Genomic DNA, 18,747 nt, shown 5'->3' with positions numbered 1-18,747 from the left:
AGCATGTGAGTTTTCAACGAGTCTAGAATGCTTCCTTGGGCAAGATGTTGCAAAAAAAACAGCAGATGGGGAAGAAACAATTGTCTGAAAATTAGGCCAGGGGTCTTTAACTTTGTTGTTTATTCGTTTAGTCGCTTCTGACTCTTCGTGACTTCATGGACCAGCCCACACCAGAGCTTCCTGTCGGTCGTCAACACCCCCAGCTCCCCCAGGGACGAGTCCGTCACCTCTAGAATATCATCCATCCATCTTGCCCTTGGTCGGCCCCTCTTCCTTTTGCCCTCTACTCTCCCCAGCATCAGCACCTTCTCCAGGGTGTCCTGTCTTCTCATTATGTGGCCAAAGTATTTCAGTTTTGCCTTTAATATCATTCCCTCCAGTGAGCAGTCTGGCTTTATTTCCTGGAGGATGGACTGGTTTGATCTTCTCGCACTCCAAGGCACTCTCAGAATTTTCCTCCAACACCACAGTTCAAAAGCATCGATCTTCCTTCGCTCAGCCTTCCTTATGGTCCAGCTCTCGCAGCCATATGTTACTACTGGGAACACCATTGCTTTAACTATGCGGACCTTTGTTGTCAGTGTGATGTCTCTGCTCTTAACTATTTTGTCGAGATTGGTCATTGCTCTTCTCCCAAGGATTAAGCATCTTCTGATTTCCTGACTGCAGTCAGCATCTGCAGTAATCTTTGCACCTAGGAATACAAAGTCTTTCACTGCTTCTACATTTTCTCCCTCTATTTGCCAGTTATCAATCAAGCTGGTTGCCATAATCTTGGTTTTTTTGAGGTTCAGCTGCAAGGCAGCTTTTGCACTTTCTTCTTTCACCTTCATCATAAGGCTCCTCAGTTCCTCTTCGCTTTCAGCCATCAAAGTGGTATCATCTGCATATCTGAGATTGTTAATGTTTCTTCCAGCGATTTTAACTCCAGCCTTGGATTCCTCAAGCCCAGCATGTCGCATGATGTGTTCTGCATACAAGTTGAATAGGTAGGGTGAGAGGATACAGCCCTGCCGTACTCCTTTCCCAATCTTAAACCAGTCCGTTGTTCCGTGGTCTGTTCTTACTGTTGCTACTTGGTCATTATACAGATTCTTCAGGAGGCATACAAGATGACTTGGTATCCCCATACCACTAAGAACTTGCCACAATTTGTTATGGTCCACACAGTCAAAGGCTTTAGAATAGTCAATAAAACAGAAATAGATGTTTTTCTGAAACTCCCTGGCTTTTTCCATTATCCAGCGGATATTGGCAATTTGGTCCCTAGTTCCTCTGCCTTTTCTAAACCCAGCTTGTACATCTGGCAATTCTCACTCCATGAACTGCTGAAGTCTACCTTGCAGGGCTGAAATTAGAAGCAATCTCAAGACAGGGACTTCATTGACCAACTACATTAGTCAGTGGTTGGTAGCACTGGTGTCAGGTTACACCTGGCCATTAGTCCACAGTCTGCTTCCCGCCCATAGGTGAAGCTCACAAGCCACTTTACTTCTGCTGTCTGAGAAAGACAGCAGAAATAAAGATGCATCACAGTCTTGAGTAAAGTTAGCCCAAATTTGTTTCCCTGAAGCTTTTAGGCATTGTTCCTAGTTCTCCCCTCAGGAGCAATCTTAGCCCTTCAGATAGATAAAAACAGCTTTAATCAGCCTCCTGAATATTCTCCTGGCTGAATCCTCCCTTCCCAGCTCTTCAACCATTCCTTGTAGGATTCAGTTGATAGACTCCTCACTCCTGTCCATAATAGCAGTTCTCATTTCTTTTTATTCATCCAAAGTCCTTAATATGCAGGCCAGATCCTCTCAAGCAACATAAAAAAATATTCACCATCACGTGCAAAGGGGTGCAAATGATTTCACTTAAAGGCTGGCCACAAAGATGGAAGATACAAGTGTGCAGAAGTAAAAGCTTTATAGATACTGTAGGTCCTGAGAAGTTAACCCCCAAACAACAGATCTTGGGAATACTCCAGTTGCTGAGATGGATGCCTGAACAGGTATATTAATATAGGTGACAAAAAGGAATTTTTCCTGCGCCCTTGATTAGTCCCTCTTCAAATATAGAAAGAGAGCGTTTCGGGAGAAGCATCACTCATTTGCTCAGCCTTGCTCAGAGGTTCCAGTTCAAATGCAGCCTTCCCAGATGCTGCTTCAAATGAGTGAGAGGGTTGCCTTCAGTCCTCCCCCACTGGACCAGCCACTACTGTTGCAAACCAGCTGCAATACAAGCATATGATGCAATTAGGGCAGACTGGACAATGCCTACTAAATTTCTCGCTTGCTTAGGTTGTGTTTATTTAATTTTTATCCTGCCTTTATTATTTTCATAAATAACTCAAGGCAGCGAACATAGCTAATATGCCTCCCTCCTCCTATTTTCCCCACCACAACAACCCTGTGAGGTGGGTTGGGCTGAGAGAGTGACTGGCCCAAGGTCACCCAGCCGGCTTTCATGCCTAAGGCGGGACTAGAACTCTCCCGCCACGCCCGATTGGCTCTTGTGCTGAGAGAGGGGGACTGGTCCAAGGTCACCCAGCCGGCTTTCATGCCTAAGCATGAGTCCTGGTTTCTAGCCAGGCGCCTTCACCACTAGACCAAACTGGCTTTGTGTTATTTCACATGTTGGGATCCAACCAACAGCTGAGTTCTGATTTCTGTTCGGTCATTTGTGGGTGTGTGTGTGTGTGTGAAGGGCAGAAGCAGCAACATGGTTAGCATGCAGCAAGACATCTTCGGTGTCCATCCCAGCGATTTAGAGCGCCATCCAGCAATTGCGTGGGATACGTACAAAGTAATACATCATCGTAATAGATTGATAGAGTAATAGGTTGATCGGACCCTCCAGGGAGGTGGAGGATCCTGTCAATGTCCAGCGCGTCTGGCTACGTGAATGGAGCAGGGCCACTGCGCGGTGGAACAAAAACGGCCTTAGGTATCGGCAGGAGGAGGCACGGCTGAGCCCTGGGAGGCGTGCAAACGGTGGAAGGACGGCATCCCAAGGGAGGCATCCCCGAAACGGCAGGGATCCTGGGCGCGATCCGATCCGATCCGATCCTGGGGTGGGGGGGAGTCGCCGCGGCGTCGCGAGAGGGACGCCTGCCATCGGCGCACGTGGCCCGGCAAGTCCCTCCCGAGCCGGCTCGCCGACCCGTGGAAGGGGCTCCCACCCTGACGTCGCTGTCTGGAGAAGGTGGAGCGGAGGGCGGGCTCCGGCGGAGGTTTTATTAGGCGGGCGGGCGGGCGGGCAGGTTAAGCCCGAGAGCGGGAGCAGGCGAGGCGGAGGAGCCGGCGGCCGGGCGCTCTCGCCGTTTCCTTCGCGCCGAGCAGCTCCCCGCGCGGGTCCAGAGGAGCCCCCCTTCCTCTCCTCCCTGCGTCCCGCGACCCGCCTTTCTCCGCCCCTCGCCTCGGCTCGGCTCGGCCCCCCTTCCACTTCGCCAGCCCGAGGCGCAGCCTGGCCAGCGGGGGAGCCCTGGGAGCGCGCCAGCTGCCGCGGGTGCAAAGCGCCGGTTCCAAGTTAGGACTCTGCTCGCTCCCTCGCTGGTCTCGCCCCCTCCCCTGGCGCGCTCAGGTCGTTCTGAAGGGCAGGAGTTCCCCTCCAGCAAACCCACCCGAGCGCTTCTGTCTTGCCAGACCCTCACTTCGGGATGCTGCTTCTGCCCTTGTGCCTCACCGCAGCCGCCCTAGTGCAGTTGAGGACTTCGGCTGATGAACACGTAAGTGGCCTGGCCCAGAAACCCCCGGGGGCCCTTCCCTGAGAGGGTGCTCCTCTGAACGTGGGGGTGGCAACCCCCCCCCCTCCTCACGGCGCATCATTACAACCACTTGTAGTGAAGAATAGCAATCTTTTAACAAAGTCACTGATTTTGTATGGGAGAGCCAAGGCTCGCTCCTGCGCGGAATCACCGCTTGGCAAACCAGCTCAGGACTGCCTTAAGGTTTTAATTTGTAGAGTGGTAAAAGAACTTTGTTTCCAGACTCCCCCCCCCCCCCACCTTTTCGGCCCTGCACGTGCGCGTGTGTGTGATGGGTTGGCTTGAGCAAGAGATACAACGCTGCGCTGCATGTTTCTTAGCAGATCCGGAGCAGCCAAAGGTTGGGGGGCTTATCCAAAATCAAGGGAGATGAAGATTAGCAGCAGGTTAGAGGAGAGAGAATCGGATGAGATTTGTCTCATTTTCAAGGATACTTTGCGGGTGGAAGATGATCTCTACCAAAGAGGGTGATCTGTCTAATACTCCCAATCAGAAGAATTCTCTGAAAGGTTATCTCTGTGGGCTCCTTGCTGCTCTCTGAGCTTGGTGGTTTGCTTGCAGATGTTTCATTGCCCAACTAGGCGACATCATCCGTGTGAGTGACTGTGGGGTTGGCCCCCTGTTTATATACAATAGCTTGCCCTGCCAGTTTTGGTGGGGGTGGGGTTTTCTCCTTGGTAGTTCCATGGTTAAGGTATTGTTTGTCTGGTGTTGATCCCTGCTTATCTGGGTGTTGGCTGCTGGAGAAGATGTGTTCTGGTCTTTTTGTTTCCTGCTTAGCTTTTTTATTGTGTCTTTTGAATGGTGTGTAAATGTGGTTTATTTCTATGTGTCAATTGATGGCTGCTTTGTCTGAGTGCCAGGCTTCCAGGAATTCCCTAGCATTTCTGGATTTGGCTTGGTCTAGGATGCTGACATTTCAGCAGTTAAAAGTAAGCTGAGTCTGTCCATGTGTTGTGAGATTAAGGAGTCCTCATCTGACTGCCAGTTGGTGTTCGTGGATGTGCCCTGCTAGTCTCCTGCCTGTCTGTCCTACACAGTGGCTGCTACAGTCCTTACACTGTATGTTGTAGATGACGCCTGTTTTCCCTTCTTGGGCCACTGGGTCTTTTGGTTTACGTTTGAAAGTCTCAGGGAACCTCCCGTAAGTCTCCCCAGAAGTAGCTTAAATGGAAGAGAAGAAATCAGGAGGAGCCTAATAGCACCTTTTCCAACTAACAAACTTTGTTAAAAGTTTTTGGGAGCTGCAGCAAACTTCGTCTGACGCATCAGATCATCAGATGGGGCAGTTCATACAAGCTTATGTCTTCTGTCGAAGTTTGTTCATTGGAAAAGATGCTACCAGACCCCTGCTATTTTGTCACCATTGAGTAACACCGCTGTCCTACAATGTCTTAACATGGAAGAAAACTTCAAGGGAACTTCCCTCAGGGCGCAAGAGCCTGCTCTCGTGACAGAGAGACTTGGTGCAAAACTAATGTGGAAGAGATATAATCAGTCTTTGCACAACGAACACAACAACCTTGTGCAGTGCAGGGGTAACACATGTTGGATTAATTCACCATCACAAACAGCGTTCTCTCTATTCATGCATGAGATTTTCTCAGGAGTATAAATTTGCTTTTTGTCTTGTCCCCAGACCATGAATGAACCAGACTTAAGTCGTCCTTAGCCGTCCTAGGGTTAAAGGAACATTTTCTCCTGTATTTCAGCAGTGTTCAAGGCAGCCTGAAGGTATAAAATCTTTTAGGCTTTGTCACCATGACCTTGGAGAGACAGACAGTAGGTGATATCAGGGCTTGAAACAAAAGCAGGAAAGGGATCAGTAGTAGGGACACCAAATCTCAGGTTAGGGTTCTGTGGATTCCAAAAAACAACAGCTATTTGTGACCTCTGTCTACACTTTATTATGAGATGTTGGCAAGCATTCCTTCCTGAAGATGGACGGTACAGGAAGGACCAGAATGTCTCTTTCTGCACTGGGTGGGGGTGGGACTAGATGACCCCTGAAGTGCCTTCCAACTCTCTGCCTCTATGCAATATTTTGAAATACTTTCCAAACATTCCTTTTTCTTTGCAGTTGGGAAACAAGAACGCAACGTTGCAAAACGACTCCATTGCCTTTTCTCATCCTTCACTGAGATTGCTGAAATAAAAGGGTTCTTCCCTTTTTGGAATACTTGCAATTTTCTCACGGTCCTTCTTAAGGCAGGGAGAGATCCTGATTTAGGATAGTATCCTGATCTAGGCAGGGAGCAGGCACAGAATGCTCCGCATTACATCAACAGGAACCTTAGAACAGAGACTTTCAGTTTCCCTTTTAAAAGACTAAAGGTTGAGGTCCATCCTTAATTCATCTTTTGCAGTCTGAGTTGGATTTAAATAGAGCCAGTGAAATAAATTTTAGCCCAGGCTTTGCCAATCAAGATGTGTGGGGATAGCAGTTGCCCAAATTCTCTTGGCTGTGTGCTTGGTGATGGAGTTTTTAAAGGTTAATAAAAGAACTCCAAGCAGCAAACAGCAATCTTGCAGAGTAGAAGTGTGAACCAAAAAAGGAACTTGCTCATTAAGCTTAATTACGTTCAGAAATAAATTCAGTCTTCACACTGTAGTTAGATGAAGAAAAAATAGAGATAGCTTACTTTTATTCAGTAGATCTGGGTACAGGTAGGTTCATAGTATTTAATCATCACTAGTTCTTTGTAGACACTTTCTATAGGGCTAGAGCTGCATCCTGCAGCAGCTCCTGCTTGCAGGTCTGCCAGAAGGGTAATGGAGATTGTTAATCCCCAAACCCAAGAAGAAGGAGGAACTGGAAATCAGGTGATCCATGTGACATCCCACAAGCACAATAGAGATGCATTTGCTAGAGAGACCCCCTTATGCTTATGAGACAATGCTGAGTCGACCTCTGATAATTCCAATACTTGGGATATTCTGAAGGAGTATTCCCACCCATTTGAAAAGACAAGTAGGGGGAAACTCTACGTTTATGTTCAGGTACATAAAAGGATACTGCAGGGAAGATGGTCAGGAACTCTTTCCTTTTACTACAGGAGCAAGGATCAGAAATAACAGGTATAAATTACAGTTGCCTACGTCAAATATGAGAGCCAGTTTCGTGTAGTGGTTAAGGCACCAGGCTAGAAACCGGGACACTGGGGGTTCTAGTCCTGCCTTAGGCACAAAGCCAACTGGGTGACCTTGGGCCAGTCACTCTCTCTCAGCCCTAGGAAGGAGGCAATGGCAAAGTACTTCTGAAAAACCTTGCCAAGAAAACTGCAGGGACTTGTCACAGGATCAGACACAACTGAATGGATTAAACAAAAGTCAAATATAAAGGAAAGCTTCCTGACAGTAAGATCTGTACAATAGCAGAACAGTCTACCTATGGAAGTTGTGGGTTCTTCATTTCTGGAGGTTTTGAAGAAGAGGCTGGAGAGCTACATTTCAGGCTCATTTACCTGCTTTTCCTGCAAATTGCAGAGGGATGGACTATGTGATCCTTGGGATCCCTTCTAACTCCACAGTTCTGTCATCCCATTAAATCAATTTAAGATGCAGTCCATATACAGGGGAATAAATCCCACTGAAGTCAGTGGTACTTCGAAGTGCAAATTTAAAGAGGCACCTTAAAACTGCATACAGGGGGCATGATTTTTTAAAGCATTTTTATGTCAATGATTGATAGATACTTATCTTTATAGTATGTCCTTTCCTTTTGTACAACCATAAAAGCTGGGAAATTGTGTGAACTGTTTAGCCATTCTGAATAAACAGTGGCTGCCAAGTTGTCTGAGATTCTTTTTAAATCTTCCTCCCAGCTTTTCCCTATGGAGATTAACACAGAGACAAATGCTAACCCTAGATTAGAGAGCTGCATGTCTTTTAAATCACACCTGCTGATTACTAAGGAAGGATCTCATTCTTGCATGGTGCATCCAACTTTTGCATGCAGTCGCTTTTTTGAATAGGGATGGATTGTAGCTGTTTCTCGCCCAAGAATTTCAGACTGGATTCTCCTAGCAAGAATGCTTCCTGGAAAGCAGTTTTGAAAAATGTTACTCCACATCCTGTTGTCTTGTTCCCATTTGTTTTTAATCTACTAATAATTGCTGGTTGGATCAGAAATGTGCAGAATGTTCATTTTTGTTTGAAACAATGGCGGGACAAAAGAAATACGTTTGGCATTTTCCCACCCTAATCCTGTGGCTTCTTTCCTGCAGGAATTATATAATAATTAACATTCTACAGTCATTTGTTCAGCATCTAGGCCAGTGTTTCTCAACTCTGGCAACTTTAAGATGTGTAGACTTCAATTCCCAGAATTCCCCAGCCAGCATGGCTGGCTGGGGAATTCTGAGAGTTGAAGTCCATACATTTTAAAGTTGCCAAGGTTGAGAAACACTGATCTAGACACTAGGAGGGGTTTTTTTTTTTTTGGTGGAGGGGGGAAGGGAAGTGGTGTAGAATAGTGAAATCTAATAGACTAGTCCACTGAAAAATATGCTTTTATGAGCTCCTGCTGCTTATCAGAAAATTACTATTTATGGGGTCTTATTTATGCTATTATTTCATCCTTTGCAAGCAGTATTATTCCTGGCATGGTGATGATGAGGAGGAGAAGGAGAGGGCAAGAAGAAGACTAAAGGGCTTCTAGATAGACTTAACCCAAGCTTATCCGTTGAGCTGAATTCTTATCACTAGATGGACCCTCTTTGCATGGAAGCAGAAAACCATCTGAGAAGCAGTTGTTGGGAGTCTTTCTTTGATGTCCTGCTTCTTGTTTTTGTCTTCGCTCTTGCCAAAAACAGACCACAGAACTTAATGGACTTTATTCCAGTATTTAAGGATGCTTTCACTTGGATGCCTTTCCAAAAACAGCTGTGGACAGAGTGTCCTTCCCCTTGCTGAGATCAGAAGACAATTAATATTTCTCTGATTTCTTTTCCTTCTAGGCTGCTCACCAAGAAACTGTTCAAACAGGTAAGATGATTTGGGTCTATTTTGTTTTGCTATGTTATTTATTCATTGGCATACAATATTTGTTTGCACTCCTTCAGCCAGGCTCTGAGTGATTAACAATCAAAACCATTAAAAATATTTTTTAAAATCTCAACAGTTTTGTAAGAAATAATAACAACAACAATAACCACCAAAATCATGTGTCTGCCAATGCAGTCTGACACTGGGATAGATGGAAGACTGGGTCTTCTTTGCTCTCCTGAAATTACGGATGGAAGAGTTAGACCAGATCTCCGTAGAGATGGAGTCCCAAATTATGGGGGTAACAATCAAAAAAACCTTTTTCATAAGACTAATTAGATAGCATTCTTGGGGAGGTAGGACCTGGAGGGATTTAACCCTGTTCGATATGATGTGATGGGCAGATGAATTATCATATGTAAAAAGAGAGAAACAAATATGAAGGACACAGGACACGGTGTTGTTGCTGATCTTAGAATCTTGGAGATCATTTAGTCCAACCTCTTGCCCAGGGCAGGAATCTGCTACTACACTGAATTCGAGGGTTCCTTAATAACCATTTGCATGGCTGAATAGTTTGGCTATGTGCACTTCTTTTCCTGAAGTGCACAAAGATTGTATGTGGCCCCGTCCATACACAAAAGATTAGCACTGGCTCTGTCTGCTATCTTACCAGTTTGGACCCTCCCCACCTGCAGACCCTGCTGAAAATGATTAACTTTGAAAACCCAAAAACAGTTATCAGGCCAGGACCTAAGAACTCAAGTTGCAGCTTAAGCCCAAAGTTAGAAAAGGAACACAATAACCCAAGTCTCAGCTTAATCACGGGGGTTTTCTTCATATGCCGAGAGGACAGGGGACCATCCCAAGGAACTTTCCATCATCCAGTGGAATATAGAATCTGACCATTTGAGATATTGATTGATGGTGTGCCATCAAGTCATTATCGACTCTTAGAGACCACATAGATTTTCTCCATGATGATCTATCCCTCACCTGTTCTTTCAAGTCTCCCAATGGTGCACTCATCACCTCTGTAACTGAGTCCATCCACCTTGCTGCCGATCATCCTCTTCTTCTCTTTTCTTCCACCTTTTCCAGTATTGGAGCCTTTTCCAGAGAGCTCAGTCTCTGCATAATGTGTCCAAGGTAGGATAACTTGAGCCTGGTCATTTGTGGCTCAAGTGAGAACTCTGGGTTGATTTATTTGATAATCCATCAGTTTGTTTTTTTGGCTGTCCATGGTATTCTCAGGAGCCTTCTCCAACACCAATGTTCAAAAGCGCCAACAGTCTTCCTATCCTGCTTCTCCAAAGTCCAACTCTTGCTTCCATGGAGTGTCACAAGGAATACTATGGCTTGCACAATTCCAATCTTTGTAGGTATAGACACATCTATTTTGAGAGACATCTGTGTTTGAGAGATACAACCCCAGTATCTTGGGAAGGAAACAGGTGGCAAAAAATCTCTGGGGTTGAGCGCTGTATGCCAGTGCATAAATTAAGGCCCAAGTCATTCTCATTCATCAGCAGATGGCATCTCGCTGACAGTGAGAAAAGAATAGCTGCCACAGTTAGAGGAAAAGAAGGAGCATGGATAGTGCTGTTTGGTGTCAGAAATGATCTGCCCTCCTGGATCTCTGCTAGGACGCTGCAGGGTCTACAGGCAGGAGAGGGGGCTGAGAACAAATTGATAGCACAGATGAGTTTCCGACAAGAGCTCAGCTTTCAAACTTTACAAGGCAATGTTGGCCCACTGCCTTCTCAAGAGGTGGCTTGGCTGCTCCGCACAGGCTGAAACCAGACGTCCGTGGGCAATGAAAGGAGCCCGTCATTAATTCTGAGCCTACAGGAGAATTTTGAATGGCCCCTGGGGAATCTCTTGCCAATGAGCCCCCTCTTGAAGAGAGACAGTTCTTTCTGCGCTTGCTCATTCTGCTGACATTTTTGCAATCTGCCTGCTTAGTTTTAAGGAAGCCCCATTCATTTTGGAGAGACTCCAGAAGATATACGGGATTTTGCAGGGTGTGCATATGTGTTTTTTATTTGCTCAGGCTTTTAAACATCAGAGTAAGAATGCAGGCACCCACCTAACTGATCTGAGTTTTCTTCCTTAGTATTCACACCTGCAACTGCCATCAAAGAAGTCAAACCTTTGACTTGGGCTTTGATAGGATTTGTGAGGCCTCCATTCTCTGAATGACAAGCTAAGGAAGGATTTCTGCCCCACAAGATCTTTAGATGATTTGCCTGAACGTATTCTGAGTTCTAAGCGTTAGAGTCAAGTTGCTAGTCCTCTGAAGGGCAACCCGAGCAAAGGATTTAACACACATACAAGGGGTGGGGAGTTCCTTGTTTTAAGGCAGGAACTGGAGATGGGGATTATTTGGCTATGAGTTTGAGCCCACTGTCCACCAGATGTTTGTGGCTAGCCTTGATTCTCAATGAACAGACAGGTTTAAATTAGGCCTCCTGCAGTCCTCTGAGTTGTCTGGTGTTGAATGTGAGAGAAAGTCAGAAGGGACCCTTAAGGCCACTTACTCTCACCCCCTCCCCAATGCCAGAATCCAAATTAAAACCTCCTTGACAAATGGCTGTCTACCTTCCTCTTGATCACCTAGTGAAAGGGAGCACACTATCTGTCTGAGTAATGGTTTCCACTGTCAAATTGCTGTTTCCCGCCAACAGCACCAAATGCACTTGGAGTTTGCCTTAGGTGGAAAACTGCTTTGGACCTTCTTCTGCTTGACATCCTTTCAGGCCTTTGAGGAGTATCATCCCTCACCCCTTTTCTCCCAAAGGTTGAAGATTTCCAATTCTTTCACTTTATTTTGTAGTCCCTGGATTCTCTTTGTCACACTTCTCTGCATCTCTTCATATTTCACTGAATCCTCAACCAGACACAATATGGGGAGAATCTGACCCACACGGCATAAAGGAGAGTTGTTACTTCCTCTGATTTCGAAAATATACTTCTTTTGAAGCAGCGTGAAACTGCATCTCCTTTTTTTTTTTGTGGCCACATCATAGGACTGATTGATATTCAGGATACAATCAGCTCCTACTCCAGATCTTTTACATAAGTAGCATAGACAGCTTAGCATAGTTTTCTTTTTACTAAGTGAAGAATGTTGCAATTTCATCCCGTTATTTTCTGCCCATTTCTCTTAAGCTGGGAAGATGGCTTTGAATCTTATTTCTGACCTCTAGGGTATCAGACGAAACTATCTTATACAAAGTTGGGTCTTCTGAGAAGCATTCCCTTCACCTCTTCATCCAAGTTGAAAAAACATTGAAAAGTTCATGACACAGAACGCTGCCTTGTCGCACCCCACTCAGAGCTTCCATTCCAACTTTGAAGAGCCCTGACTATATAGGAAAAATGGCTTTAATGCAGAACTTGCACTTCCCCAGATGGGATGATATGTAAAAACTTGCATTATTCCAGACTCGGGAATCAAATGCATCACTAATGCAAACCTTATGGAAAACTGCGTACAAGAAACACAAATAAAACTGGAGCTTTGATTGTATTGTTGGAGCCCCCAGGTTACCTTTTTTGACCACACTCTGTGGGCACCCCTGAACCCTGCTTAGCTTTTTGTTCATTTAATTTATATAGTTGCCCATCTCAGACCTTTGTACACATCTATATTTACAAATCTTGTCCAATTCCCCTTTGTCTTCTCCCTTGTAATTTCCCTCCCTCCCTCCACCCCTGCCTCCCCTGCCTCCCTTCCTCCCTGCCTCCCTCCCTCCCTCCCTCCCTCCCTTCCTTCCTTCCTTCCTTCCTTCCTTCCTTCCTTCCTTCCTTCCTTCCTTCCTTCCTTCCTTCCTTCCTTCCCCCTCTCTGATTTTCTTTCATTTCAATTCCAAGTCTATTTTTAAAAAAAAATAAACCTGTAAGGAAAATGACTAATCCTAAATTGTATTTAGGTCTAATACGGACCAATCATGTTTTAATTTGGAGGAGGAAAAGAATCCTCTTGGGAACTCTGTTAAATACTTATTTCTTTACAAGTGCTCAAGTATTACCTAATTATACTTTTGAAAGCCTTGCTCAAAAGATCCAATGTCTTTCCTTAAACAAATCCTTACAACACGATCATTTGCAACCATTGCAGAAATGCTGAGGCTGAAGAAACCAAATGAGGACAGTTTAACCTTTGCTTGCTGCAGACAGCAGCATTTAGCTAGACTCAGGGATTGGCTCCAACCATGTGGATGTAAGCATTTTCATCCTGCCTGTCTTTTTGTACAGTATTGATTACTACCTTAGCGTCACATTAGTCAACTAGGCTGATTTATTTTTCATGAAAGGCAAAGTCTCTCCCTCTCTCTCTCTCTCTCTCTCTCTCTCTCTGCCTACCTCTATAGTGCAGGGAGAAGGAGACAGCAAGAAAAAAGAACAAATTAATTATCAAAATCAAGGATGATCTTGAAAATTAATTTGTTGAAAGGGGGATGGATGAGCCTTGCTTTTGCCCATTGCAGCACCCTCCAGATACGTTGGTCTGCAACTCCCATCATTCCCAACAGTAGGGGGAAGGCTAGAATAGACCCTTTCATACAGCCACCACATGGAAATTACATTTCTGTAGATAGTAGATTCTATCAAAGGGGTAACAGAAGTCAACTTTGAAGGTCAGATGTCTTCACTGTTTAAATACATTGCATTTAATGTTAATTGCCTTTTTTTAATATACCCTCCCCCAGTCCTGTTCTACATTCACAGACCTTGCCTGTGCTGAATGCAGACAATCTTGTCAATATAACCTCCTTCTCCAATTTATTCCCACCTATATAAAGGCAACTGGTATCTTCTTCAGCTGAGCACTTTGGCTTCCATACTCCCACATCCTGCAGGACTTTGCTTTAAAAACCTATTCCTGCCCTCCAGCTTAAAAAAGGAGGTGAATCTGATTAGTGCCTTTCCATTCTCATAGTCCAGGTTGTAGGCTGCACTCCAGTTTCTTAAACTAGAGGCATCTGCAGAATCTGACGCTTTCATGAGGACCATCATGATGCAAGCTTTCATACATGTGTGTGTGACATCATGATGTGTGCATAAAAGGGGTGGATCTTGTATTGCAACAACACATTGTGGCTTTTATCACTTGATACTCCCCCTCCCAACTCTTCTGCCTTAAACTTAGTCAAGCAGCCTTGAGCAGGATTGCATTAAGTTGAGCCTAATTGGACTCACTGTGTTTTTTTTTAAACTGTGATTATTCCTTATGTGACCACACTTGACTGGAACATTTTTTGTTGGCGACATGGAAGAGCCAGGTTTAATCTGAGATACCTGGAGCAAGGCCTTGGAGATATATTCCATTTACTTTCTTCTACCAGTCCTGAACGTGGCTCCTCTCTTGAATTATTACTTTGCCCTGTCTTTCATCTGCTGGCGCTTTACAAAGGGACCATAGAAGGACATCTCTGGCACAGTGCATTGGCCTCTTGGTTTTTCAAGCCTACACCTTCGTTTGCCTTCTCAGAAACTACTGCTCCCTTTTTCCTTTGGGGAAAAAAAGTCTTCCTATGAGAAACTAAGTTCTCTCTCTTACTCTCAGGCTCTGCCCATTGAATGTTTGTTTGGGTACTTGCAGGGATACCTGTAAGACATGCAAGCAATGATGGACTTCTGCAGACCATCTCGGAAAGCAATATAAGCCTTTGGAGAGGGTTAGATCTGTTTGAAAGCTAGTTTGGTGTATTGGTTAAAGGCACCCTGCTAGAAACCAGAAGGCTGTGTGTTCTAGTCCTGGAAAGGCCCTATTTTAGCTGAGGTTAAGCATCCATAGAGTCCATTTTGTACAGAAGGCACCACATCTGGGCTTTAGTGCTGCTATTCAGGCTTGAAGGAAACAAGGCCCAGCTGTCTCACGGGGCAAAAGTCAAGAGTGTCAGTTGCACAAAGTTTTGTCCCAAGAAGACTCAGTGGCTACTGGCCTTGGAGAGAAAAAGGTTCTTCTAAAAAAAATCCAGATGTCCATACACCAGCCTGACCCAATTCCCAACAGTTCACATGAACCATGGGTTTGAAAAGATTGTCCATCCCTTTTTTAAAATGACAAATCTACTAATGCCTGTTAGTCTTGAGGGTTCTCTGGATTGTCCATGTTCAGTGTACTTCTGAAAACCAGCTTTTTTTTGGGGGGGGGAAACAATAGTAGAAGATTCCTGCCATTTCCTGCTTCAAGGTTTCTCATTGGCATCTGTTTGGCCAGATGGCAAGCAGAATGCTAGATTAGATAGATATTTGTCGTGATCCAAGTGGATTTTTTTTTTATTCTTATAATATTCTGTATGGATGGATAGATTTCTTTCATTGGACTCTGAGTTATATACAGGTAGTCCTTACTTAACAACTGCTTGTTTAGTGATGGTTTGGACTTACAATGGTGTTGAAAAAATGACTTAAGACTGTTTCTCACACTTATGACCGTCGCAGCATCCCTGTGGTCACATGATCATGATTTAGGCACTTGGCAACCAGTTCACATTTATGACCATCACAGCTTCCTGTTGTCACATGATCGCCATTTTTTACTGTCCTGGCCGGCTTCCGGCAAGCAAAATCAATGGGGACCACATTATTCACTTAATGACCACGTGGTTCGCTTAACACCCACAGTGATTTGCTTATTGACCACTGAAAAAAGGTCGTAAAATCAGGTTGGATTTGCTTAATGGCCACTTCGCTTAGCAACCAAAATTCTGGTCCCAATTGTGGTCGTTAAGCAAGGACTACCTGTATCTTGATCTGAATTTTGCATTCTGTCATTCTCTTTTTAAAACAGAAACACCAAAGCACAACACAGAACCATATGCCTTAACCATCCCAGTAAGGAGCAGCGCAGATGGAAGTTACATCTCCAACGTTGTTTCTGCAAGGCACTCCAGAAGATTTGTAAGGGATGTTTTACCAAGCCCCAAGGAACTATACTTTAATGTATCTGCCCTTGGGAGAGAATTCCACCTGAGACTCAGGCCTAACACTCGTCTAATAGCACCAGGGGCAGTGGTGGAGTGGTATGAAGACTCTCCAGCCATCAACAATGAAACGGAAGGTGTCAACCAGGATCAAGGCAAGGGAGTCACAGAGGGGCTATGGAAAAAGGAATCACTATGGACCAGCTGTGCTTACGTTGGAGATCTGGTGGATATCGCAGGAGCTTCAGTCGCGATGAGCAACTGTGATGGCCTGGTAAGATACATATTTTAGAGCAGATGCTGTCATTCTTTACTTAATTACAGGTAGTCCTTGCTTAATGACCACAATGGGGACCAGAATTTCAGTTGCTAAGCAAAGTGGTCATTAAGCAAATCCAACCCAATTTTATGACCTTTTTGTGATGGTCGTTAAGCGAATCACCATGGTCATTAAGCAAACCACATGGTTGTTAAGCAAATAAATGTGAACCGGTTGCCAAGCACCCAAATCATGATCACATGACTGCAGGGACACTGAAATGGCCATAACTGTGACTGGTTGTAAGTCATTTTTTTCAACACTGTTGTAAGTCTGAACCATCACTAAACAAATGGTTGTTAAGTGAGGACTACCTGTATGCATATTGGTGAAAATCCTACTTGGTTGATTTAAAATCATTTTGGCCAAACACCATAACTGGTTGCATTTTCTTCCAGATGTAATTGTTTGCGAATCCATTGGCTTTTATGATCTGAATCGAACAATTGCATCATTTGGTTCAATAATGATTATCCTTCTAGTCTCAGGCTGATCTTTTTTCAACCACTTAAGAGTCTTTTAACTAGAAATTCTGGGCTCAGGACTCTTTGAAGGAAAGGCTCCTAGGTGAACCTTCCCAGGAATTTCCCAGAAATTCAGAGCACAGAGACATACTGTAGATGCTTGATTCTCCCTGCTGTAGAAACACAGTGTGGGAGTCAGCAATTCATGGTAAAGGCATCCACAGTTGCAACAAGGCTGGGGAGATACAACCTTGAGATAGTGCTTGGATAGCTTTGGCTTTCTTAGTCTGGTAGGTGCAATCTGAGAATGCACAGATGATGTGCCAAACCTGCAAGAGGAGGTGGTACTTCAAAGCTGCAAGCAGTGGGTTTGGGGGAGTGTGTCACTCAGTCTGGAAAGCCCCCCCCCCCGAAGGCTAGACACTACTCTACTTTTATTTTATGGGAAGCCAGAAATCAGGTATATGAAGTGTGGACTAGGCAATAGGCTTTCTCAGTTCCATCCCCAACCCTCTTTGATTTCTGGAAGCAAGTAACACTGATGTTATTCCAGTGAGTTTTTTGCCTCTTAATGATGTTTGAGTGCCCATCACAGGTAGTTAATTCATATTAATGTGGATTATTTTACATATATTGTTTATTGAATTGTTGTTCACTGCCTGGTGTCTGTAGAGATTGGCTGACAAATTTTGTTGTTTATTCGTTTAGTCGCTTCCGACTCTTCGTGACTTTATGGATCAGCCCATGCCAGAGCTTCCTGTCAGTCATCAACACCCCCAGCTCCCCCAGGGATGAGTTCGTCACCTCTAGAATATCATCCATCCATCTTGCCCTTGGTCGGCCCCTCTTCCTTTTGCCCTCCACTCTCCCTAGCATCAGCATCTTCTCCAGGGTGTCCTGTCTTCTCATTATGTGGCCAAAGTACTTCAGTTTTGCCTTTAATATCATTCCCTCAAGTGAGCAGTCTGGCTTTATTTCCTGGAGGATGGACTGGTTTGATCTTCTTGCACTCCAAGGCACTCTCAGAATTTTCCTCCAACACCACAGTTCCAAAACATCGATCTTCCTTCTCTCAGCCTTCCTTATGGCCCAGCTCTCGCAGCCATATGTTACTACGGGGAACACCATTGCTTTAACTATGCGGACCTTTGTTGTCAGTGTGATGTCTCTGCTCTTAACTATTTTATCGAAATTTGCCATTGCTCTTCTCCCAAGGATTAAGCATCTTCTGATTTCCTGACTGCAGTCAGCATCTGCAGTAATCTTTGCACCTAGAAATACAAAGCCTTTCACTGCTCCTACGTTTTCTCCCTCTATTTGCCAGTTATCAATCAAGCTGGTTGCCATAACCTTGGGGTTTTTTGAGGTTTAGCTGCAAGCCAGCTTTTGCACTTTCTTCTTTCACCTTCATCATAAGGCTCCTCAGTTCCTCTTCGCTTTCAGCCATCAAAGTGGTATCATCTGCATATCTGAGACTGTTAATGTTTCTTCCAGCGATTTTAACTCCAGCCTTGGATTCCTCAAGCCCAGCATGTCGCATGATGTGTTCTGCGTACAAGTTGAATATGTAGGGTGAGAGGATACAGCCCTGCCGTACTCCTTTCCCAATCTTAAACCAGTCTGTTGTTCCGTGGTCTGTTCTTACTGTTGCTACTTGGTCGTTATACAGATTCTTCAGGAGGCAGACAAGATGACTTGGTATCCCCATACCACTAAGAACTTGCCACAATTTGTTATGGTCCACACAGTCAAAGGCTTTAGAATAGTCAATAAAACAGAAATAGATGTTTTTCTGAAACTCCCTGGCTTTTTCCATTATCCAGTGGATATTGGCAATTTGGTCCCTAGTTCCTCTGCCTTTTCTAAACACAGCTTGTACATCTGGCAATTCTCGCTCCATGAATTGCTGAAGTCTACCTTGCAGGATCTTGAGCATTACCTTACTGGCATGTGAAATGTGTGCCACTGTTCGATAGTTTGAACATTCTTTAGTGTTCCCCTTTTTTGGTATTTGGATATAAATTGATTTTTTTCCAATCTGATGGCCATTCTTACATTTTCCAAATTGGCTGGCATATAGCATGCATTACCTTGACAGCATAATCTCGCAAGACTTTGAACAATTCAGCTGGGATACCGTCATCTCCTGCTGCCTTGTTGTTAGCAATGTTTCTTAAGGCCCATTCAACCTCACTCTTCAGGATGTCTGGCTCTAGCTCACTGACCACACAGTCAAAGCTATCCCTGATTTATTTATTTATTTATATATATATTTCAAATTTCCATCACTGC

General features: G+C 44.6%; 1 protein-coding gene across 1 annotated transcript in view; it reads left to right on the top strand.

Moving 5' to 3' along the window:
* The first annotated feature begins 12,954 nt into the window (after nt 1-12,954).
* Nucleotides 12,955-18,747, top strand: part of ADAMTS3 (ADAM metallopeptidase with thrombospondin type 1 motif 3) — a 132,416-nt gene continuing 126,623 nt past the window's right edge. The window contains exons 1-2 of the mRNA XM_063310748.1: nt 12,955-12,962; nt 15,481-15,946. Coding sequence (XP_063166818.1) covers nt 12,955-12,962; nt 15,481-15,946 — 474 coding nt within the window. The remainder of the gene's footprint in view (nt 12,963-15,480; nt 15,947-18,747) is intronic.

This window comes from Candoia aspera, chromosome 8 (genome assembly GCF_035149785.1).
Source record: "Candoia aspera isolate rCanAsp1 chromosome 8, rCanAsp1.hap2, whole genome shotgun sequence".
Lineage (NCBI taxonomy): Eukaryota > Metazoa > Chordata > Lepidosauria > Squamata > Boidae > Candoia > Candoia aspera.
The sequence above is the reverse complement of the archived record's forward strand: the minus strand, read 5'-3'. Positions and strand labels throughout refer to the sequence as shown.